Source organism: Peromyscus leucopus, chromosome 16_21 (assembly GCF_004664715.2).
Source record: "Peromyscus leucopus breed LL Stock chromosome 16_21, UCI_PerLeu_2.1, whole genome shotgun sequence".
Lineage (NCBI taxonomy): Eukaryota > Metazoa > Chordata > Mammalia > Rodentia > Cricetidae > Peromyscus > Peromyscus leucopus.
The window spans coordinates 32427239-32449814 of record NC_051084.1 but is presented as its reverse complement, the minus strand read 5'-3'; the positions used below and the strand labels follow the sequence as shown (position 1 = coordinate 32449814).

The 22576-nt window shown below is 45.1% G+C and overlaps 1 protein-coding gene and 1 long non-coding RNA gene across 2 annotated transcripts in view; one reads left to right on the top strand and one right to left on the bottom strand.

The window, feature by feature from the left end:
* Tet1 (tet methylcytosine dioxygenase 1) overlaps nt 1-22576 on the bottom strand; it is a 75077-nt gene that overhangs the window by 25818 nt on the left and 26683 nt on the right. Inside the window, exons 3-5 of the mRNA XM_028881107.2 lie at nt 7283-9497; nt 1850-1940; nt 1242-1335 (exon numbers count right to left, since the gene is read on the bottom strand). Coding sequence (XP_028736940.1) covers nt 1242-1335; nt 1850-1940; nt 7283-9497 — 2400 coding nt within the window. The remainder of the gene's footprint in view (nt 1-1241; nt 1336-1849; nt 1941-7282; nt 9498-22576) is intronic.
* LOC119086725 lies at nt 1196-2458 on the top strand. The gene is made up of 3 exons (XR_005090066.1): nt 1196-1339; nt 1653-1899; nt 2190-2458. It is a non-coding gene; the product is annotated as an uncharacterized LOC119086725 (long non-coding RNA).

Below are 22576 nucleotides of genomic sequence, written 5' to 3'. Positions count from 1 at the left end.
GGCAATCACGTCACCCCGGACTTCTCAATCTGCCTGGGCGCTTGGAGCACCGCTTTTAATTGCTGGGTTTTGTGTGCAGCGATTGGCTGGGAGAACTGCTTCTCTCCCTCCATCACATGACTGCCCTCCAGGATGGAATCAAGATGGTCAGAATGGGTGGCTACTGCCTTGCTTTTTAGGTTCCCTCCCCCTTAACCTTTGTTACTTGCTTTTCCTCTGCCAAGCAAGGCTCTTCCTCGAAAAATAAATGAAATCTTAACACCGCAAGGGTATCCTTGGCTTCCCTCTCCTCAGTTCAGTCTCCCTTTTTTTCCCCCTACCCCATATTGCATAAGAAGACCTTAACTCCATAGGCTGGAGTGATACAACACCATGCCCATTGAAAAGTCCTTTTACTGACTCTTGATTACTTATCTTTTTTTAAAAATATTTTTTAATTCTTTATTATGTAAGCAGTGTTCTGTCTGAATGTATCCCTACACACCAGAAGAGGGCTACAGATCTCATTACAGATGGTTGTGAGCCACAACGTGGTTGCTGGGAATTGAACTCAAGACCTTTGGAAGAGCAGCCAGGGATCTTAACCTCTGAGCCATCTCTCCAGCCCCTTGATTATTCATCTTAATGTGAATTTTCTAGAAGAATTAATACAAATGAAGGAGGCAGACAAGAACATTACCAAAGCACCAAAAAACTGGGGTAAGGATGTGGGAATACTTGATTTTGAAAATTTTTTTTTTCCTTTTTTGAGGTGGAGTCTCATGAAAAGGACAACAAAATCTATCGATGTAAACTTAGTCACTAGAGATTCATAAAGCAGACAGACTGAAAAACACATATACACTCAATAACTATATAAACAAAAGCCCCAGGGCCAATGTGTGATCCCAATTGTAAAGGGTCCTTGTGAGACCATGAGGAAGGCCTATACTTTTCCTTTGCCCTTCAATGCATTTAAACACCCTACCACTGAAATCCAAAACCCAGTCAAGACACAGCTTCCTGCTCATCTTCCTGTGGACATGGCAAGCTTTCTAGTCTCCATTTTGGCCCAAACAAAAGCTTGTATTGTAACGGGTAGAGAAAACCCATTCTGCAGAGAACCGAGCCGAGCCGAGCCGAGCCGAGCCGAGCCGAGCCGAGCCGGGCCGGGCCGAGCCGGGCCGAGCCGGGCCGAGCCGAGCCGAGCCGAGCCGGGCCGAGCCGAGCCGAGCCGAGCCGAGCCGAGCGGCGGTACTCACAGACTTGGCGATGGGGCAGCCCTGGGAGCTCTTCCCTTCTTTCCCCGTGTACTCTATCTTCTCAAGCCGGACAGCCTTGCCCTTTTCGCCAAACCTGGGTACAGAACACAGTAGCGGGGTGGGGCTAATTAATGACAATCTCTACTTCGAACCTCCGCGCTTTCACCTCTGAATGCACTGAACACACACACACACAAACATCAGTTATCACAGACATTGGCTAAATGCCGGCTGCTACGTGGCAGATTGTTTTTGTCACCCAGTTCTACTGACTTCAAGATCACTCTAGAAAAAGCCTGGCCTTAAGACAACTGTTGGGAAGTTAGGGTTAAAACGTTGGTGGCGGTCATCTGACCTATTTGTACCGTTGTACAGTAATAGAAAAAGACATGTTCCTGATTTCTCCCTTAGGCTTGCTGTGTGAGGAGGGCATGTTTGTTTCCAGTGCCCCGAGCTCCGGGGAGGAAGGACTCAGGAAGACCTAAGAACCATCCAACTCACACTCCTGAACGTCTCCATTCATCTCATGACGACGCCAAGACCTTGCCTCTGCATGGACCCAGGTCCGCGGTGCGGAAGAGTTTTGGCGGGGGAACACATCTCCTCACCTAGTCTCCATGAGCTCCCTGATAGCAGCAACACTCGGTCCTGCCCCCAGGTGTGTGTAATATGGGCCTTTGTCTTTTTGTGTACCTCCATCTGTGGAAGGAATAAGAGTATTAGACCCAGTTTTGCAAAATAGCACGGGGGGGGGGGGCGCTCTTTTTTTGTTGTTGTTGTTTTTAAATCAGTTTCAACTTTAAAGAATAAGACAACAGGTCTCGGCATTGGACTCGCTCCTGTTGCCGCCTTCTGGCTCCTAATTCTTCTAGGAGTCAAAAGTGAGAAGACAAAAATATTTGAGGGGGGTCGTACTTATTCTCTCATCTTCAACCTTTTTATTAACAGGACTAGCAATTTAAGATGGGGTCTCAGTAGAGCCTCGACTCGGTGACAGCCAAGGTGATCTTGAACTCCTTCCTGATGAGCCTGACTCTACTGCCAAAGGTCTGGGATTACACACAGCTCTTCTGCCTGGGTAGTTTTCTATAGTAACTGTGGACAAAGAGCAATAAATCTGATAGAGTCAGCCTCAGTATCCAAAGTGATGCCGGAAAAAGTTAGCCTACTACATTTCCACAGTTATGTATTTATAATAAAGGCGTACAAGAAAGTTACTTGTTGCAATTATCGGTTCCTTCAACACCTGCAAATAGGGAACAAGTTATAGGTCATTTATATAGTAATACGATAGCTCTTAGAGCAATACTAAAAAATGTTTAATATCACTGAAATTTTATTAAGTTAAAAAGTAGAAGTGTAGATGTTCACACATTTGGGAGGCTGAGGCACGAGCAGCCTGGACTACAGAGTGAATCTGAGCCATCCTCACCTCCACAACAGCTTATCTTAAAACCATGGGCAGTAACTGCAAAAGGCAAGTCCCTACTGAGATTCGAGGTGTACACCTGTAACCCTAGTACCAGAGAAGGAGAACTGAAAGAATGTTTTAGGGTTCAAGGCTGTCCTGCCTTATATATTAATGTCCTTTCAAACAGGAAACAGGCTACTAAGGCCAGGTGAGGTGATCCACACGGGATTTGTAAGGCAGGTGGATCTGTTCCATGATGGCCAGGGCTACATAGTAAGATGTTAGGTTTTTATTTTGTTTTGTTTTAACCAACACAACAAAAAGTCCACTTGACAAAAATGTTTAAAGTCCTAAATTCCTGAATACTGTGTCCTAAAAAAGAGCCTGAGACTTTTTGAGAATGAGACCCGGTCCTGCTTTGTAGTAGCCCAGGCTATCTTCAAACACACCACATTCCTCTTGCTGGGATGGCAGCCCGGGCTATCCTTAAATGCCTATCAGACATGCACCTCATGTCCTGTTTGTTTTGAGTTTTTGTGGAATTCTGGAATAACATGTTCAGTTTGGCCTGTCACTGAGGCTTTTCCATACTGTTTGTATTTCTGGCCAGTGTTTTTACACGTCATTATTCTGGTTTGAGGATGTACTCAAATGTGGGGCGCTTCCCTAGCACATACAAGGCTGTAGGTAGAATCATTGATAATGGGGGTAGAGGAAGCATTACAGCAAGCAAGGGAATATCTGCAATTAAAAAACAAACAACCGCTGGGCGGTGGTGGTGCATGCCTTTAATCCCAGCACTTGGGAGGCAGAGGCAGGCGGTTCTCTGTGAGTTCGAGGCCAGCCTGGTCTGCAGAGCAAGTTCCAGGACATGCTCCAAAACTACTACACAGAGGAACCCTGTATCAAAAAACCAAAAAAAAAAAACAAAAACAAAAACAAAAAACAACAAGCAAGGGATGAACCTAGAGCAAGCCCAGCCCTTATTTTCTTTAATTATGTCTAGGTGTGTGTGTTTGCATGTGGGCATGTGCTTGTGAAGGTCAAAGGTGTTGGATTGACAGGAGTTGGAGTTACAGAAGATTGTGAGCCTCTGTATGGGTGCTGGGAATTGAATCTGGGTCCTCTGGAAGATCAGTGAATGTTCTTAACCACCAAGCCATCTCACCGGCTCCTTTCCTGGCAAGATATATGGAAGAGACAATTTCATTGGTGATTAAGAACAGGGGCGATTGTCGAGCTGTGGTGGCACATGCCTTTAATCCCAGCACTTGGGAGACAGAGGCAAGTGGATAGCCTGTTATTGTTACACAGAGTAACCCTGTGACAAACCCACCCCTACTCCCCCACCAAAAAAAACCAGGGGTGATTCTGCCCATAGCGACACTTGGCAGTATAGCTCTGGTTATTTTTACTTCTGTGAAGTATAGGTACGTGCATGCACTGTGGCTTCCACCTAACATAATAGGGCCAGGAATACTATGAAATCACTCACGGCAGGACATTCCCTATTCATTGGGTCTTAAGTCCATACTGAAGACTTTAACTGGGACAAGCACTGAACCGGAAATAGCAGACTCTATTTGACAACTACAATATTTCTGAGATGACAGAAGATTTGTTTCCCTATGCCTAAGAACACACAAACATCACCTAGTCACCTAGAACAACAGTTCTCAACCTTCCTGATGCTGCGACCTTCAAAATATAGTTCTTCATGTTGCGGTGACCCACCAACCAGAAGTATTTCATTGCGACTTAATGACTATAAATTTGCTACTGTTACCAATTGTATCGGCTATTTCTGATGGCCTAAGGTGACCCCTGTAAAAGGGTTGCTCAACAACCCCAAAGGGGTCTCAACCCACAGGTTGAGAACCACTGACCTAAAAAAAAGTGGTACTTAATGTTCAGCAATGGGCTGTCTGGCCTGCCAAATGGTCACCAGTGACTCTGAATGAAGAACTGGGTAGCTGCATAGACTAGCCCAGAAATATGTAGTCTTTTTTTTTTTTGGTTTTTCGAGACAGGGTTTCTTTGTGTAGCTTTGCGCCTTTCCTGGAACTCGCTTTGGAGACCAGGCTGGCCTCGAACTCACAGAGATCCACCTGGCTCTGCTTCCCGAGTGCTGGGATTAAAGGCGTGTGCCGCCGCCGCCCGGCGCAGGCTTTTTTTTTTTTTTTTTTTTTTTTTTTTTTTAATGGAAATCTATTTTTCCCTTTGCAAAGATACACAGAAAAGTACTTCATATAATGTTAGGATTTAAAAAGAATGGCAGGTGGAGGCCACATACTGACCTGTTTCACACTATCACAACTCTAGTGTGAATATTCTTGAACGCAGGAAATGTGTGTGAGATGGTCAGTGGTGTATTTTGATTGAGACAGGGCCTTATATGTCTGATGCTTGCCTTGAGCTTGCTAAGAAGCCAAAAATGAGTAGATTAGAAATATAAGAGGGGCCACTACACCCAGTTTTAAACGGTGTTTAGTATCAAAGCCAGAATTTCATTCTTTCAAGTTAATTATACTACACCTCCAGCCCAGAGCTAACAATTCACTCTCAAACAAAACAAACAAACAAAAAACAAAACTAAAAAAAACCAAAAAACCAAAAAAACCCACCCACTTCTAGTATGAAAAATACTCATCACATTTGGTTCAAAGCAAATGTTGCGTTTGGGTCACCCATGACATGAAACTATTTTAAAAAACTGAACCTGTATCGCAAACTCCTCCATCTCGCAGACAACATCAAGAGCATCTGTACCACCTCTCTTTCTTTGTTTTATTTTAATTTCCCTCAAAGTCTTGGCTCTCCTGTCTGTGTATGGATTCAAGAGATTCACCTGTCTTCCCCCACCCCCCCCCGCCAAGCTGGGATTCCAGGCCTGTCCCACTACATGTAACGTGCTTGTTACAGTGAGACAGAGTCCTTCCATAAAATCTGGGTGGACAGTTACTAGTCAGGATACAAGTTAAACTTTCAGGTCTCACATATTGAGCAAAACTCTCAAAAAGGAATGAGCAATCATCATTTTTATACCAGCAGGGATGGGTGTTTTATAAGTGCAGAATCTTTTTAATTCAGAAAAAAAAACCCTCTGGCAGTAGCAGCAAAAGCCCTGACTCAGCATTCAGGAAACAGAGGCTGTGGGTCTTCCTAAGGTCGAGGAAAAGCTTTCCTTTTCCCTTTAGTTTTATGTATATGAATGTTTTCCCTATGTACGTATATATGTCTGTATGTATACCATTTGCTTGACTATTGCCCCTGGAGGTCAGAAGAGGGCATTGGATTTCCTGTAAATAGTTATGGGTGCTAGGACCCGAACCTGGGTCATCTGCAAAAACAAGTGCTCTTAACTCTGAAACATTTCTTCTAGCTCCTACAGCTTTTAAAAAATGTATGTCTGTGTGGGTAAGTGCATGTAACTGCAGTCACCAGTAGAGGATGTAGGTAGGTAGGATCTCCTAAAGGTGGAGTTACAGATGTTGTGTGATCCACCGGACATGTTGCTGAGAACGGAACTTGTGTCCTTTCCAATTGCTTTAAAGTGCTGAGTCATTTCTCTAGCATTATTTTTGTTTTTTTAAGACAAGTTCTTGCTGGAAAGCCCAGGCTAGGGAGCTGGAGAGATGGCTCAGCGGTTAAGAGCACTGGCTGCTCTTCCAGAGGTCCTGAGTTCAATTCCCGCAACCACATGGTTGCTCACAACCATCTATAATAGGATCTGATGCTCTCTGCCCAGAAGCAGAGCACTTATTCATTAAAAAAAAAATTTAAAAAGCCCAGGATAGACTCAAAACCCTGTCTCACTCAGCTTCCCAAAGGTTGCAACTAAGGGTTCCAGCATATCCCCTCAAAATAGAAAAGTCAGTGCTCCCAGAAAAAAAAATTAATGAATTATTTTAATTAAAAAGAAATTTTATTATTTGGAGGTCAGAGAACCTCAACCTCCATCATGGCTTCTGGGCACAAAATTTAGGGGCCAGGCTTGTGCAAGTGCTTTACACCTCAATAACTAACAAAACCTTTAAGGAACCAAGATCATGATGTTCAAGATCCCATCTCAACAGCCAGATTATAGTTTGTGGGTACACCTTTCCTACTGCAAAGCTGTGGGTATTTTCAAGTATTATTTCTTTTTTTTTGGTTTTTTGAGACAGGGTTTCTCTGTGTAGCTTTGGGCCTTTCCTGGGACTCACTTGGCTCTGCCTCCCGAGTGCTGGGATTAAAGGCGTGCGCCACCACCGCCCGGCTTCAAGTATTATTTCAACTGTACATGCTTTTACATCCTCTGCATGCCTATTTGACTTCACAAGAAAAAATTAAATGAAACACTTGCAGCTTGAAATTTGTTTGAATAGAGGTAGGACAACAGGCAAAGATAATTAAGCATTGAGGAAATTCACTCTTAGTCAGGAAAATGAACTACTTGTGAGGACCCAGCACTATTTTCCTTTCCCAGTTTATGGGTTGAAACTTCCAATTTTTTTTAACAGAATAAATAAGTTCAATAGGGAAACAGGAACAGAAGGACTCAGTGTGGCTAGACAAAAAAGAGCCAAAGCTGCCCCCCCCAAAAAAAAGATGAATTGGAAAGAAAGCATGCCCACAAATGAACACTCACCATTACAGTAACAGGTTGGCTCTTCTGCGTCACTCACTCCGGCTAGCAACGCCTTGAGAGGCTCGCTAAGCAAGGTCCTGATTCTCTTACTCAATTCTGCCTCTGCCCTGGGGGTGGCGGAGTCACCCAGTGGTCCGTCACTTGATGCCTCTGCTTCGAGCTTCACGGTCCCATCTGAAATTTGATTGAAATTCAACAAGGTCCCTCCCGCGGAGCTGGTTGTTGGATTTAGCAGAGGAGTAGTACCAGGCAACGTTGGTGGTATCTGGTGCACCAGGTTCTCTTGAGTGCCTAGACGAGACTGCGTCTCAGTAGCACCAGGCGTCATGTTAGCACACTGGATAGATGGAGAGGAGGGCTGGGGCAGAGGGTGAGCGTTCTCATGGACATTCACCGTGGGCTGGACCTGAGAATTATCTGCCGGCTCTGCAATTGCCTGCCCGCTGGATTCTGTCTTGAATTGGCATGTTGGTAGAGAATCTGGTGGCTCGACTTTCACTTTCTCCTTTGCCAACTCAGAGTGTCTTGTGAACGTTATCTGACTGAGAGGAGGGAATAAAGTATTGTGTTGTAAGGATACGCTGTAAGGAGCCGTCGGTGTTGATATTTGATCAATGGTAGGAATAGCTCCCAACAGGAGAGGAACATCATGTGGACCAGACTGGCCAAATCTTTGAAATTTAGACGACATCCAAATGTCACACATCTTACTATACTGAGTTGCAAGTTGCTCCTGCTTCTTCTGGTCATTTTCTTGAGAGCTGGGGACTGGGGGCTCCTTTTTCCGCTTGTCTGCTTTGGGGGTCGGTTTTGCTTTTTTCCGGGTCTTCTTCTTTGGCTTTGCTGGTGGTACGCTAGGTTTGTTTTGTATACTTGAAGGTGGTTTCTTTTGTACCGTGCCTTTCTCCTGACTATGCTTTTGATGTACATTCTTTGCGGCAAGGCTCCCTGGTGTACTTCCAGCTTTCTCGACTACGGGGCTTAGGTGATTGCAATTAATTGCAGATGCAAGCTGGGTTAATTGTGCTGCGACATCTTCTTCGATTTGACTGTACGGTGCATCCTGGCACGGTGGATCATGCTGGGACTTCAACTTTTGATCGCTGTTTAGTGCCTGACTGCAGTTTTCTGGATTATGACTTTCTACTGGCAATGGGTATGAATTCTTAGAACTCTCAAGGTTAAGCTTGCCTCCAGCGACGCACTTCCCATCAGCTGTCAGTGAATTTGACTGTTCATGTGCCTTTATAAGTGCTTGGATCGTAGCTGAACTATCAGGCAACTTGAACGCTGTGTTCTGGCCATTGAAGAGGACAGTGCCCTGGTGCTGAAAACACTTCCCCTGTAAGTTTGGGTCTTGGAGGTCTTTTCTCACAGAGTGGAGGATAGCCTTGCAACTGTTAAGCAGACTAGCCGTTCTCTGATCTGTTTCTTCATCCTTCTCTGACTTCGATGGCGAGGAATTCTCGGATGGAGCTTCTGAGAGCTGAGTAAGGGCTTCTATGGCCACGACTTGTTCCAGTGTTAACCTCCTGTCTTTCATGAGCGATAGAAGACTTGGCTGAACTGGAGAGTTATCTTTTGGTTCTTTACTAGGTAACTTCTCGGGGGTTTGGAGTTGACTACCAGCACTATGTGTATTAGGGTGGTTATTAAAGATGGCGGAGTCTGCACCAGATCTGCAGGTCAAGCCGGGCTTCTGGAAGAGCAAGATGTTACTCGACCCCTTGAGATGATCACAACTCCCCGCGGAAGTGATGGCGGCATTCATGGCATCGTTGCAGTTTGGGGGGTCAGTCAGCAATTTAGAGGAATCATTTCCCAATGCCTTGCTAATTTCTTCAAGATCCAATTTATTGGCCGGCAGGTTGGAGTCGGTAGGTAAACAGTGCACATTTTTCATGCCGTTTCTTATGGTCGGAGCAAACATTGGGGACGGCTGGGTTTGCTGCTTGACATCTTCGGGGGGTGGGGAATTTTCAACCTCAGTGAAATTCGCATCGAGGCCTCCCTTGACTTGACCTGCTAGGTGTGATTTCTGGCTTGGCGTCCATTTCTCCACCTCGACGCCCGTCATGTTTTCTGCATTTTTCCCTACATTTTCAAGGGGATGTGTGATCAAATCCAATCTCTGCTCTCCTTCCCCATGACCACATTGACTGTATTCCATGGACTCTGATTGGGGGCCATTTACTGGTTTGATGTTAAAGGCAGCCTGTAAAGCAAGCACAGAAATTCCTCCCGTTACCTGCTGAAATAAGACAAAGACTTCACTCTTTTGTTCATAGACTCTTGCTAGGTATCCAAGCAGGCTTGGAATTTGTGGCAATGCCCCTGACTCAGTTTCGGTTACTGGGATTACAGGTAAGGGCTGCTGTGCCTAGCTGGGATTCCACAGTTTAATGACCCTTAAAGTGAGGCGAGAGATATGACTTCAATAACATACGTGCAGTCTGGGACCTAATCCCTCCATTCTTCCTCCACTCCCCACATCTCTGCTTCCATTGAAACCATGCAAAGCAGTTCACTCCTATAACTCCAGGGAGGCAGAGGCACATAAACCTCTGTGGTTGGTTTATATAGCATGTGACTTGTAGGTCAGCTGGGGCTACATAGGGAGACTCAATCATCAACCAAAAGTAATATGTTTCTTTAGTGGGCAACACTTGCAAAGAATGTGTGGGGCTGAGTTCAATACGCAGCATCACAAAGGACGGGTGGCGTGTGGTGCACAGCATGTTGAGTTTTCCCTATAACCACATCACAAGCATGAACTGTCATCAGTCAGCCTGCAAGCCATCATTCTGAAGATTAGCATCAAGTAAATAAATAAAGATTTATTTATTATGTATACAGTGTTCTGCCTGCATATATGCCTATAGGCCAGAAGAGGGCACCAGATCTCATTACAGATGGTTGTGAGGCACCATGTGGTTGCTGGGAATTGAACTCAGGGCCATCTCTCCAGCCTAGCATCAAGTCTGATGTGACTGCCTTTCACTGACAATGATGCTTGTGCCTTACGTTCATTTGGTTAAGGGTAAGCATAGTTCACTGATTTCATTACTGTGTGGTAATTCATAAACTGGATAGTCTACTTCGTACCCGCATTACTAGATGGAATATTGTAAATATATAGCTATGAATCTCATGTTCTTGTTTGGTAAGAGCATGTACATACAGGAAAGTTCTGAGTCATGCAGTGTGTGCTGTGTGCATATTCAGCTTTAGTAGTTTTAGGAAATGTTCCCACCAGTAATTACGTTCCAATTATGGTACATCATAATTAGCAATTTGTATACTATATTTATGCATATATATGAATTAAGTCTTTCAAAAATAAATAATTTGCTTATTTCATATTTACGTATTTTGTGTCTGTGTGCCTGGATGAATGTATGCCCACCACATGTGTGCAGGAGCATGTCCTGGCCAGCAGAGGGTGTCAGAACACCTTGAAATGGAATTACAGGGTACTGTAGGCTACCATGTGGGTGCTCAGAGATGAAACTGGACCCATTGAGCCAGCCCAACTTGTTCATCTCTTGATCACAATATAAGTTATATAGATGCCCCATTTTTGTCAAAATCTGCTTAAAAAAATGGTACTGTCATGGGTAAAAGGCATACACACACACACACACACACACACACACACACACACACACACACGGAGGGGGGGGGATATGTCAAGGCCTCATACTATAGCCCAGTGTGGCATTGAAAATCCCAGGCAAATTTGAGGGCTTATGGACCAGTATTTCGTGCATGCTAGACAGGGGCTCTGCTACTGAGCCAGACCTCCATCCAACTATTATTGTCCCCCCCCCCCAAGATGTGGTCTATAACCATCTTTAACTCTAATTCCAAGGAATCGAACTCCCTCTTCTGACGCTCCCAACACCAGGTAGGTAAGCATGCAGTGCACTTAAATACATGCAAGCAAAGTTCTTATACCTCAAAGAGATAAAAATTAACAAATCTTTTAAGAAAAGAATTGACATTTAAGACAATGGTAGTTCTCCATCAGGGACTGAGAATATAGTTCATTTGTGCTCCTGCTCCTGGTTTCATCCACAGCACAGAGACTGATAAATCGTTTCTAAAGCAAAGCTTTGAAGGCAGCGCTTTTGTCCATAAAGAAAACAAAGTATTGCCAGGTTGTGGCGGCGGCGGCGGCGGCGGCGGCGGCGGCGCACACCTTTAATCCCAGCACTCGGGAGGCAGAGCCAGGCGGATCTCTGTGAGTTCGAGGCCAGCCTGGGCTACAAAGCGAGTTCCAGGAAAGGCGCAAAGCTACACAGAGTAACCCTGTCTTGAAGAAAATAAAATAAAGCATTATACTTTTCCCTTTTGAAAGGTGAAAAGGCAACACCCTACAAGGCATTCCTTTCAGGTATCTGCTTAGCCTGTAACCCCAGTTGGGGAATAAAAAACCCACACAAGGTGCTTGAGGGATGGCTCAGTGGTTAGCAGTGTACTGATCTTGCAGGACTCATGTCTGGTTTCCCAGCTCACAACTGCCTATAAATACGGCTCCAGGGGGAATCATACAAAACCTCTGGCACTCACATGCACATACCCACACACAGACACCAACACACACACACACACACACACACACACACACACACACACACACAAAACCCTACATGATGGATGGTAGTAGTGCACGACTTTAATCACTCAGGAGGCAGAGTTCAAGGCTAGCCTGATCTACAGAGTAAGTTCCAGGACAACCAGGGCTACATAGAAACACTGTCTGGGGGGGGGGGCAGAAAATCAGCTCTCTAACCCAGGGCTAGAGTGCCCCCCACCCACAAACCCTACTGTTCTTCAGTAACCTGGTGGCTCATCAGGCCTGGCGACCACCAGACCCGGTGGCTTCTGCACATTTGGGCCTGAAATGAGTCACCGTGGTGATCTCAGGACTACAGACGCTTCTTTTCTATTCCAGTGTTTAATTCTTACCTCGGCAAAGCCAATCCACTTTTAGCTTGGTGGGAAGAGAGGTGGTGTTTATGGTGAGAAACAAGAGCAAACCTGGGAAGTAGGGTTAAAATCCCTCTAACGTATATTGTTGGAGGATTGCCTCAGGAATACAGAAATGAAGTAACCATCTCCAGACACAGGTGCCCTCTGGGGATACGCCATGACAAAAGCGACTCCTCAGCCCTCAGCCATGTCCTCAGTCATCCTACAGACCCTCCCTCCATGCCAGTCCCTTTAAAGCAAGCATGGTGGCTGGCCTCAGTAACCCTAGCACTCTGGAGGCAGAGGCAGGAGGATCATCCCTGAAAGTTGAAGCTAGCCAGGGCTCCATACAGTTTCAAAAAAAAATTTTTTTTTTTAATTGTTTTTCGAGACAGGGTTTCTCTGTGTACCTTTGCGCCTTTCCTGGAACTCACTCTGTTGTCCAGGCTGGCCTCGAACTTTTAATGGGGGGTCGGGGATGGGGGTGGTGCACACCTTTAATCCCAGCACTCGGGAGGCAGAGACAGGCGGATCTCTGTGAGTTCGAGGCCAGCCTGGGCTACAGAGTTCCAGAACAGGCTCCAAAGCTACACAGAAAAAAAAACCAAAAACCCAATAAAAGAATAATAGCGCTTCATCTCCCTGCTGACACCAATGTAAACTTTTGGCCACTATGAAATCAGTGTGGAGAAAATGGAAGCGCCCCACACACACTACTTATATAACCCATGCATTCCAAAGGATCTAGTGCAGTCAACTTGGCTGGCCAGAGAACGCTGCTTGCTGAGCGAGCCTGGCTTTTCCAAGACACTAACGCATAAGTAAATGCAATAAAAAGAAGGAAGGGAGAAAGGAAAGCGAAATCACCAGAGATGCCCACACACGTCATCCACGTTTATTGCGGATCTTGTCACAGTAGCCAAGTTCTAAGACACCAGCCTTAGATCAAGAAGATCAACACAGGAGTTTTATTTAGCCCTAAGAAGATTGACTATTATCAATATTTACTAAGTGAGTCTATCATGGATGCCTGGAAATTAAATACTGCAATACTCTAATGGGAGTGTTTAAACTGTATTAATGTTTTTGAGGCATGGTCCTTCTCTAGGCCAAGGTATCCTCAATCTCTTGGTAACCTGACTGCCTTCCTTGTCTTTCCGATTACCGGGCTCACAGGCATGTAACAGCGCACTGATCTTGAAAACAGCACATTTATTATATTACATACCAAACAAAAGCCAGAAAACATAACCACCATGAGGCAAGTCCCAATCATACTTACACCAGGGTACACACCCCAACAATGGGAGCCTGAGCTACACTGAGTTTAAAGAGAACCAGGGATACGTAAGTCAACTTTACTAGTTCAACAAATCAGTTTACATTTAGATCCTGAAGACCCAGACTGCACCACCTCATCTCCACCCTAAGATTTCATTATGTACCCCAGTGCTGACACTAGAGTTGGGCCAGGTGACCAGCCTGTTCCTTTCATTTTGCTTCCCAGAGCTGGGATGAACCTTGGGTTTCCACCATCTGGATACAAACAAGCTACAAATCTTAATCTCCTTTGAAATATGGTTTAAACGCTCCTCAAGATTTTATGATTTCGTCCTCTGACAAGTCTTGTTTGCCCCAGAGTTTCTTACCTCCTCTGTGTCATTGAGGACATACTATCCCTGGCGTTTTCCAACAGTACCTTTGAAATTCTGAAGGTAGCCAAATAACTAATGCAGAGCCCTACAAGGAACCTGAAGGTTGGGTCTTCCCGTGTACAGTATCCAGTCTCTATAGCCAGTTCCTCATTATTACTGCTTTCTAAGAAGAACAGAAGCTCCTCAAAGGTGACTCCACCATGAGAGTGTTGATAAATTCCCAACAGAAACCAGTACCTTCGGAAGCCACAAGTTTTCCCGTCTCCCTTCCCACAGGCTATCGGAGCAAGTCTTTTTAAGACTTTTGAGGGCTGAGGTGCATCCCTGTCATCCCAGAATATGGGAGACTGAGGCAGGAGATTGCCAGGAGTTTAAGGTCTGCCTGGAATAGAGTAAGATCCTGTCACACAATTTCAACAGCTACAGGTTCAAGGGCAGCCAGGTCTCCATAGGCAATCCCAGACCACCAGACCATGCCTCAAAAAAAAATAAAAATAAAAATAATAAAATAAATAAAAATAAATAAAAACCCAACCCTCAAACAACACAAAAGGAACCACACACTAGAAAGAAACCCCTTGAAGTGATTTAAATCACATTCCAAATCAGCTTAGTTATTATGTGAATACAAGCAAAATGTAGTCTTTGGTGTCATGCTCTGGATGACCTAGGTTTGAGTTGAGCCTGGACACCACAAAGTCAGACTATGTCCAAAAAATGAAACCGGGATGGGGGTGTACAGGAGAGACAGGAAGGGATGTCGCTCACTTGGTAGGAGGCTCGCCTAGTGTGTGTGAAGCCCCATAAACTGCAGGTGCTGGCTTATGCCTGTCACCCCAGCACGTGGGAGGTGGAGGCGGGAAGATCAGGAACTAAGAAAAATCCTCAGCAGCCTGGGCTGCGTGACAAATCAAAGGAGGATTCTGAATTCCATCAATTCTCACGACTAGTCTCGCACCAAAACCTTAACATTATATAACTGGGGTACCTATGAAGACTAACACACAGACTAGCATGCTTTTAACCCCTAACACACTTCTATTCTGCTCTTCTCTCTCTTTTTTTGGGGGGAAGGGCTTTTCAAGACAGAGTTTCTCTGTGTAGCTCTGGCTGTCCTAGAACTAGCTCTGTAGCCCAGGCTGGCCTCGAACTCACAGAGATCCACCTGGCTCTGCCTCCCGAGTGCTGGGAACAAAGGTGTGCGCCACCACTGCCCGGCCATTTCACTATTCTTACAACACTGCTAACTATGTTTTTCCGACCAAATGGAGAATTTTTGTGCACTGCCAGCCAAGGAGATGAGGGCAGTAGCCATGAATCCAATGTTAAAGAACACAAACTGTTGAGGACATGAAGGCCCAGCATGTGTTTCACTGTAAGAAAAGCTGTTGTTAAACTGGTTCAGGTTCAGGTACATCAGCCTGGGAAAGAGCTGTCTTAGAGACAGCAGAAGCTGACTGAGCAATTATTAAAGGACACCAGTAAGCACGCACATAGGAGATTCAACTGCATAGATGCCTCACCAAGATGTGGGTGTGGCAATATACCCCAGGGGAGCAATTGCCCGGCATTTTTTTTTTTTAAACTCTCAGGCCCCAGATTCAATGCCCTGAAATGAGGATCATCCTGGTGCAGTTGCTCACTCCTTCAGTGCCAGCTTTCTATAGGCAAAGGTAGATTTCTGTGAGTTCCAGAACAGTTAGGGGATACATGGAGAGACCATGTCTTGAGAAAAACAAAAATAATCGAGTAGAAATAACAACTGTGTAGCTGGCTAGTATTGAGTTTTACACTACAAGCCATAAAAAAGTCCTGAGCACACTTACACGTGTTATGAAATACACATACATGTAATGAAATACTGAGGGCTGGAGAAAAGACTCTGGGTAAAGGTGACTGTCACCAAGTATGGGGACCTCAGTTTGATCCCAGAACACACATGGTAGAAAGAAAGTCAACTACTAAAAATGTCCTCTGATCTCCACATGGTGCTTCAGAACAGGTAAGCCAGCATGTACGCATGCTTGCACGCATGCTCACACGCACAAAAACACACTCAGAATAAACAACAAACAAACCCATGTAAGCAAGATCTGGCTCAAAAAACAGGTTTGTGGGTTCATTGTCGCTATATAGCTGCAGATATACAGCTTGTAGTGGCTGTGGAAATAAAGGCTGGAATTCTGGAAAGGAATTTGAAATGACAGCAGGCATAAGAAGAAAAATCACACAGTATGCACTTGGGATTATAAAACACCACTAGGGTCTGGCTTAGTGGTTAAGAGAGCTTGTTGCTTTGCAGAAGATCTGGGTTGGGTTCCTAGCATCCATTTCTGGAATTGTCTATAACTTCAGTTCTAAGAGATCTGATGCCCTCTTCTGTCTTCTGCATCCTCTGTGCGTGCATACACACACACATACACACACACACACACACACACACACACACACACACACACACACACACACCAGATGGCCAGGGGTTCTTGGTGCACACTTACAACCCCAGCACTTCAGAGGTAGAGTTGGGAGGAACAGGTGTTCAAGTCCAGTGTAGGCTATGAGGCTCATTCTCAAAATGGCAGAGGGGGCAGCAAAATAAATCCCATTACACATTCTACAAAGTCACCTTGACCTCGACCTTGAGGCATCAAAACAGTGGGAAGCCTCAGATCTGAGCCACCCTTACTAGCTAGTGACACTGAATTTTTTAACAGTGTGCCTGGGACCTGTCCCGTTGTTCTTTACTAATTAGGTGACAACAAATGGCTGGTATGCAGAAGACTGTCCCCTGCAGTTAGAAGTTGAGTAAGTTAGCAAAGAGCCAGCTGAGAGGATCACGTATACTCCCACCGTGAGTGCCAGTACAGTTGGCGAGGGCTAGCTCTCAGACTACACTGTCCTGGTACCCCTCTAATTCACACACCCCTTGCAGCCTAGCCTGGCCAATCTCTCTTTGGTTAACGAAACCAAACTGTGGTAGAGCACAGAGAGCCTGGGACTATTTCCCAGTTCTATCAAAAATCAACACCACGTACAAGTATGGCGTCCCAGACCTTGAATCATAGCAGCTGAGAGGCCGAGGCAGCTGACTTTCTGAGTCTGAGGCCAGCTGTGTCTATGAAGTTCTACATCATGGCTAACACCAAATAGAGATGAAGAACGGGAAAATAAATCCACTAAATCTGGTTCAACCTCAAGATCTGGAGCTTTCTGTGCAGACCACCTCTGGCAGAAAGAAATGTGATAGGTACTCAAGCCAAGATCAAATTTATTTACTTTCTCTGGTTTAATCCCAGCACTGGGGAGGCAGAGGCAGGCAGATCTCTGTGAGTTCGAGGCCAGCCTGGTCTACAGAGCGAGTTCTAGGACAGGCTCCAAAAGCTACACAGAGAAACCCTGCCTCGAAAAAAAGTACGTCCTAAGGCCTAGTGCGGTGGCTCTCACCTATAAACGCAGCCATGGGGATGGAGAGCCAGGACAGGAGTTTGAGTGATGCCTCTGCTAGATATAGTGAGTTTCAGGCCAGCCTGAAACTATGTGGAGAACACACCTTTCCTCAAACAAATCCAGCTGTCACTCTTAGCCAAGGCCGGTGGCTCCACCAGTAGCCCCAGGAAACTGTAGCAGAAGGAAGGCAAATAATTCAAGGCCAGCTTAGGCTACATAGTGACAGTCTACTTAAAAAAAAAAATTAAAAAGAAGGAAATATTAAGGAAAAGGGAAGAAAAAATCCCTTTTATTGGAAAGAATTAATGGAGAAGCATCCAAAATCATTCAATCACATTCACTCATTCATTCATAGAGCTGACAAAACCTCACATTCAAAGCCACCATGAGCTACATACAGACCTCAAAATAAATTTTAAAATAGCTAAATGAATAACAGACAATACAATTTTAAGCTGGTGGTCAGAGGTGACAGCTCCTCGCTCTGCCAAAGCTGAAGCAGGGGGATGGAGCAATCAAGGTTGCTCTGGGCTTGTTGGTGAAAGCCACCCCCCCACTACCTCCGGTTTCCCTGTGTAGCCATGGCTGTCCTGGAACTGGCTTTGTAGATCAGGCTGACCTTGAACTCAGAGATTAACCTGCCTCTGCCCCACCCCACCCCCCACCCCCCAGTGCTGGGATTTAAAGGTGGTGCACCAAACCAATGCCTGGTTTGTAATCCTATCTTTAGTCTAATCTGACCAAGGTAGCAAACACCTGTAGCCAGAGCAGTTTGGAGACCAAGGGGGAAAAAGACAGCCTCCACTGAGAAACCAGCAGGTCTACAGAGGTTCCCAGGGCAGCCATTGAGAGTCTGTCTCAAAAAGGGCTAGAGCTAAGAGGATCGGGATGTTGAGGTCTGCCCGCTACACGGTCAATCTGAGTGTTACCTAAAAAACCCTGCCTCAAAAACAAGAAGGCCAAGCACACGATGGGTTAAGAATGAAAACACGCTGTAGCTGTGCTTAGAATGACTAAAGGCAAAATCTTCCGGGTCCCCTGTTGGCCAGGCGGCACAGCCAGTGAAACTCATTATTGCCATGACTCAGCAAGTCCACCTCCATTTATCCGGGACAAGTGAAAGCATATGTTCTGTCCCTCCACACAGAAAACGCTGAATAAAAAAATCTTCACAGTGGATTTCTTCATAGCAGGGAAAGAAAGCATTCAAATGTCAATCAGAAAGCGCATAATGGATGAACACAACATAGTATATTTAACAATGAAACACTGCTCGGGAATAAAGGAACAAATGAATGTAGTAAACACCAAGAGTGCATGGCAGAAACTGTCAGTGCCCTGCTTCCATGAGACAAAGTCAAGAGGAAGAGTGACTTCGGATTGCGAAACAGGTTTTAAAATATGACATCAAGGGTTGGAGACACGACTCACAACCATCTGTATGTAACTCCAGCCCCAGGAGATGACATCGTTTGGACCTCCAAAGGTGCCAAGCACACACGTGGCGTGCACACACACTGAAGGCAAAACACCTGTACACACTTTAAAAAGAGAGCTTCGGCGACAGCCAGGCACAGCGGCACACGCCTTTCATCTCAGCACTGAAGGCAGAGGCAGGCATCTCTGTGGCTGAGACTGTCTAGTGATCCCCCAAAGGGGGAATGGCACAAACGGAAATTTTAAAGCCTGGTTTAGAAGTAAGGTGTGGTGGAGACTTCCCATCAGAACTCAGGAAAAGGTATTGGATCCCCAGGAACTGGAGTTAAAGGTGGTTGTGAGCCGGCTGACGTAGGTACTGAGAATTCAGCAGGAAATGCTCTTAACCACCGAGACATCTCTCTAGTCCCCCGTGTGGGTTTTTTGTTTGTCTAAGAGTCTTGCCACACACCTCAAGCTGGACTTGAACTCAATTATCTGTCTCATCCTTCCAACTGCTGGATTAATAGGCAAAGGTTTATAGCAAGAGGCAAGATTTGTATGATTCCATTTATATGAAGTTTAAGAGGCGAATACATGGGGCTGGAGAGATGGCTGGGGGTTGGGGGGTTAAGTTAAGAGCACTGGCTGCTCTTCCAGAGGTCCTGAGTTCAGTTCCAAGCAACCACATGGTGACTCACAACCATCTACAATGCATTCCGGTGCCCTCTTCTAGCGTGCAGACATATATGCAGACAGAACGCTGAATAAATAAGTAAATAAATCTTAATAAAAAAAAAAAAAAAAGAAAAAGAGGCGAATACAGAGACAGAAGTAGGTTACAGTGACCACCAAGAGTTGAGGCAGATGGAAGACCTGGACAGCGAAAGCCAAGGTGATATGGTAATGCAAATACTTTTAAATTGATTGTAATGATTGATACACATTCTGAATATAGTAGAATCTGCAGGCTTGTTTTTATATTATACATACATATATGTGGATTATATTCTAACAAAGCAATTGCCTAAGAAGAAGAAAGACAGAGCATACCTATCATGTCACCAACCAGGAGGCGAAGGGTGGAGGATCAGAATCAGGAGTGCAAAATTATTCTTGGCTGAATAGCAAAACTGAAGCCAACCTAGGCAACCTGAGACCCTACCTCAACACCAACAATACTGATGCATCAGGTATCCTGGCTGGAACCTGTAATCCCAATACCTGGGACTCTAAGGCAAGATGAGTCCCCCAAGTCTGAGGACAGCCTAGGCAACAGCGATTCTCAAGGCTGCATGGATAAAGAAGACCATGTGGTCCATCAATTTATTGATCCACTTAAACAATAATTATTGAAAGAGTGGAAACATTAACCCTTTGAAGAAGTGCAAAGCCATGTTGGGATGATGGAGATGACTGGTGTTTTGCTATAAATTCAAAAAAATTGATTAGACATTATTGTTTACAACCCGAATGTTTTCTTGTACATTCAAGAATTCAGATAACAAAGACATTAAAATGAATGTATTGCCAGGTGGTAGTGGCACGCAAGTCTTTAATCCCAGGACTCAGAAGGCAGAAGCAAGCCGATCTCTGAGTTCAGGTCCAGCCTGGTCTACAGAGTGAGTTCTGGGACAGCCAGAGCTACACAGAGAAACCTTGTCTCGAAAAACCAAAAATCCCCACACAATATCCGAGGCATCAAAACAGGAAACAAGGTGGACAATTTACTTTTTCATGACATTGCTTTGACATTTTTCAAGACTAGTTTTTTGTCTTTTGTTTTGTTTTGAAATAGTTCCACTATATAGGCCAGGTATAATTTAAAATTCTTCAATCCTGTGTCCTGAGTCTCCAAAATTCTAGAATTACAATTACATGCAGCCACACCCGTATTTGGGGGGCGGAGGGGAGAAGCAGGATGATCAGAAGCTCAATGTCATCTTTAGCTAAGTAGCAACTTTAGATCCATCCATCCAGAGATCAGAAATTCCAGGGCAGGATGGATTTCATGAAGAGACAAAAGTGGACATTTTCCTCTAGATCAGCAGGCACAAACCCATCAGAAGGACTATTATAAAACAAACACAATGCCCAGCTGTCAGGACATGGGCCTGGGCTAAACCCTGCAAAAGGGGTTGGGGATTAGGCCCTGGGTTCGATCCTCAACTCAAAAAAAACAAAAAACAAAACAAAACAAAAACCTGCAAAAGATATCTAATCTCGAGCGCGCGCGCATATGTGTGTGTGTGTGTGTGTGTGTGTGTGTGTGTGTGTGTGTGTGTGTGTGTTGCTCACCTTTAACCCCGGCACTCAGAAGACAGAGGCCAGCCTAGGCTACATAGTGAGTTCCAGGATGGCCAAAGCTACATAGTGAGACCCTGTCTCAAAAAAAAAATTTTATTTTTTTTTTAATTTTTAATTTTTAATTTTTATTTTTTTTGATTTTTTGAGACAGGGTTTCTCTGTGTAGCTTTGTGCCTTTCCTGGAACTCACAGAGATCCGCCTGCCTCTGCCTCCCGAGTACTGGGATCAAAGGCATGAGCCACTGCTACCCGCCAAACAACTTTTTCCTAAATAAATTTAATTGACCACACTGAGTGACATTATCTGACAAAACTTTCCTGTTCCTGTCGCTATGCACAGATCCTAAGACCATCTTGCCAAGCGCAGGCCTTAGCAAACCACTAAATATCTTAGAGATTCTGGGGTGGTTGTTTCCTGCATCTGGCCGGACAGACACTTGAGACACTTACTTTGTTATCTTGACCAGAGGCAAATCTTTCCCTCAGAGCTGACACCACCCAGGTCTGGAGAAATGGCTGGTCAGGCTGAGGGGTCGAAGTCCCGTTTTCCAACCTGGGATTCTTTCTCATGCTCTGCCTGGCGGGTAAGATAAGGCAGCGAGGGCGAGGTGGAGTTGTGAAAGGCAGATAAAGGAGGAACGAGGTCTGTTTCACATTCCACTGGTTGCCACTGTGGGAACCCTCACTGCAGCTTCCTAGCCTCATTAACTGGTGGACTTAAGAGTCATCTGAAAATTAACCAGAGCCACAAGCTGCCTGGGTGACTCACGCCTGTTAATTCCAGGGTTAAAGCCTATAGCAGGCGTGGCGCTACCAGACAGAAGCCAGCATGGCCTCTGACACTGTCTCAAAAAGAAAGAAATGTTGCCAGGCATGGTGGCACATGCCTCCAAACCCAAGCAGATCTCTGGTCTACACAGTGAGTTCCAGGGCTATGTAGAGATCCTGTCCCAAAGAGATAAAACAATAACGAAGATGCAAACCTAGGGCCTTGAGCTCGCTAGATGATCATTGCACACTGATCTAAAGCCATGCCCTATTAGCTACTCTTCAAAGCTGGAGACACTTGCCATTTCTACGCCTTAAGAACAATATCCTGTCTCTCTGCCCCTCTTACTGCTATTTATCCCATTTGTAATTATTTCAAAGTTTCTCATAGCTCAGAATGAAGGACCTTACCCACAGGCATGCTTTTACCCAGAAATAAAATGAAATCAAGGAAATAAATAAACCTAGGGAGATGGTTTATTGGCTGGGAGCACCTGATGCCAGGAACAGGCAGCCTGAGTTCAGGCCCTGGGTTCTACATAAGAGAACTGACTCTCAAGTAATTGTCTGGCTTCTGTGCAAACACACAAAACAAATACAGCACAACTTAGGAGAAAACTTCATGATTTAATACACAAAGCAATAATGAAATGGTCGGAGGTCACATAGAATTCCATCTAGGGAAGAGCAGGCTAAGCGTTGCAATGTTTAGAAAAAAGACGCA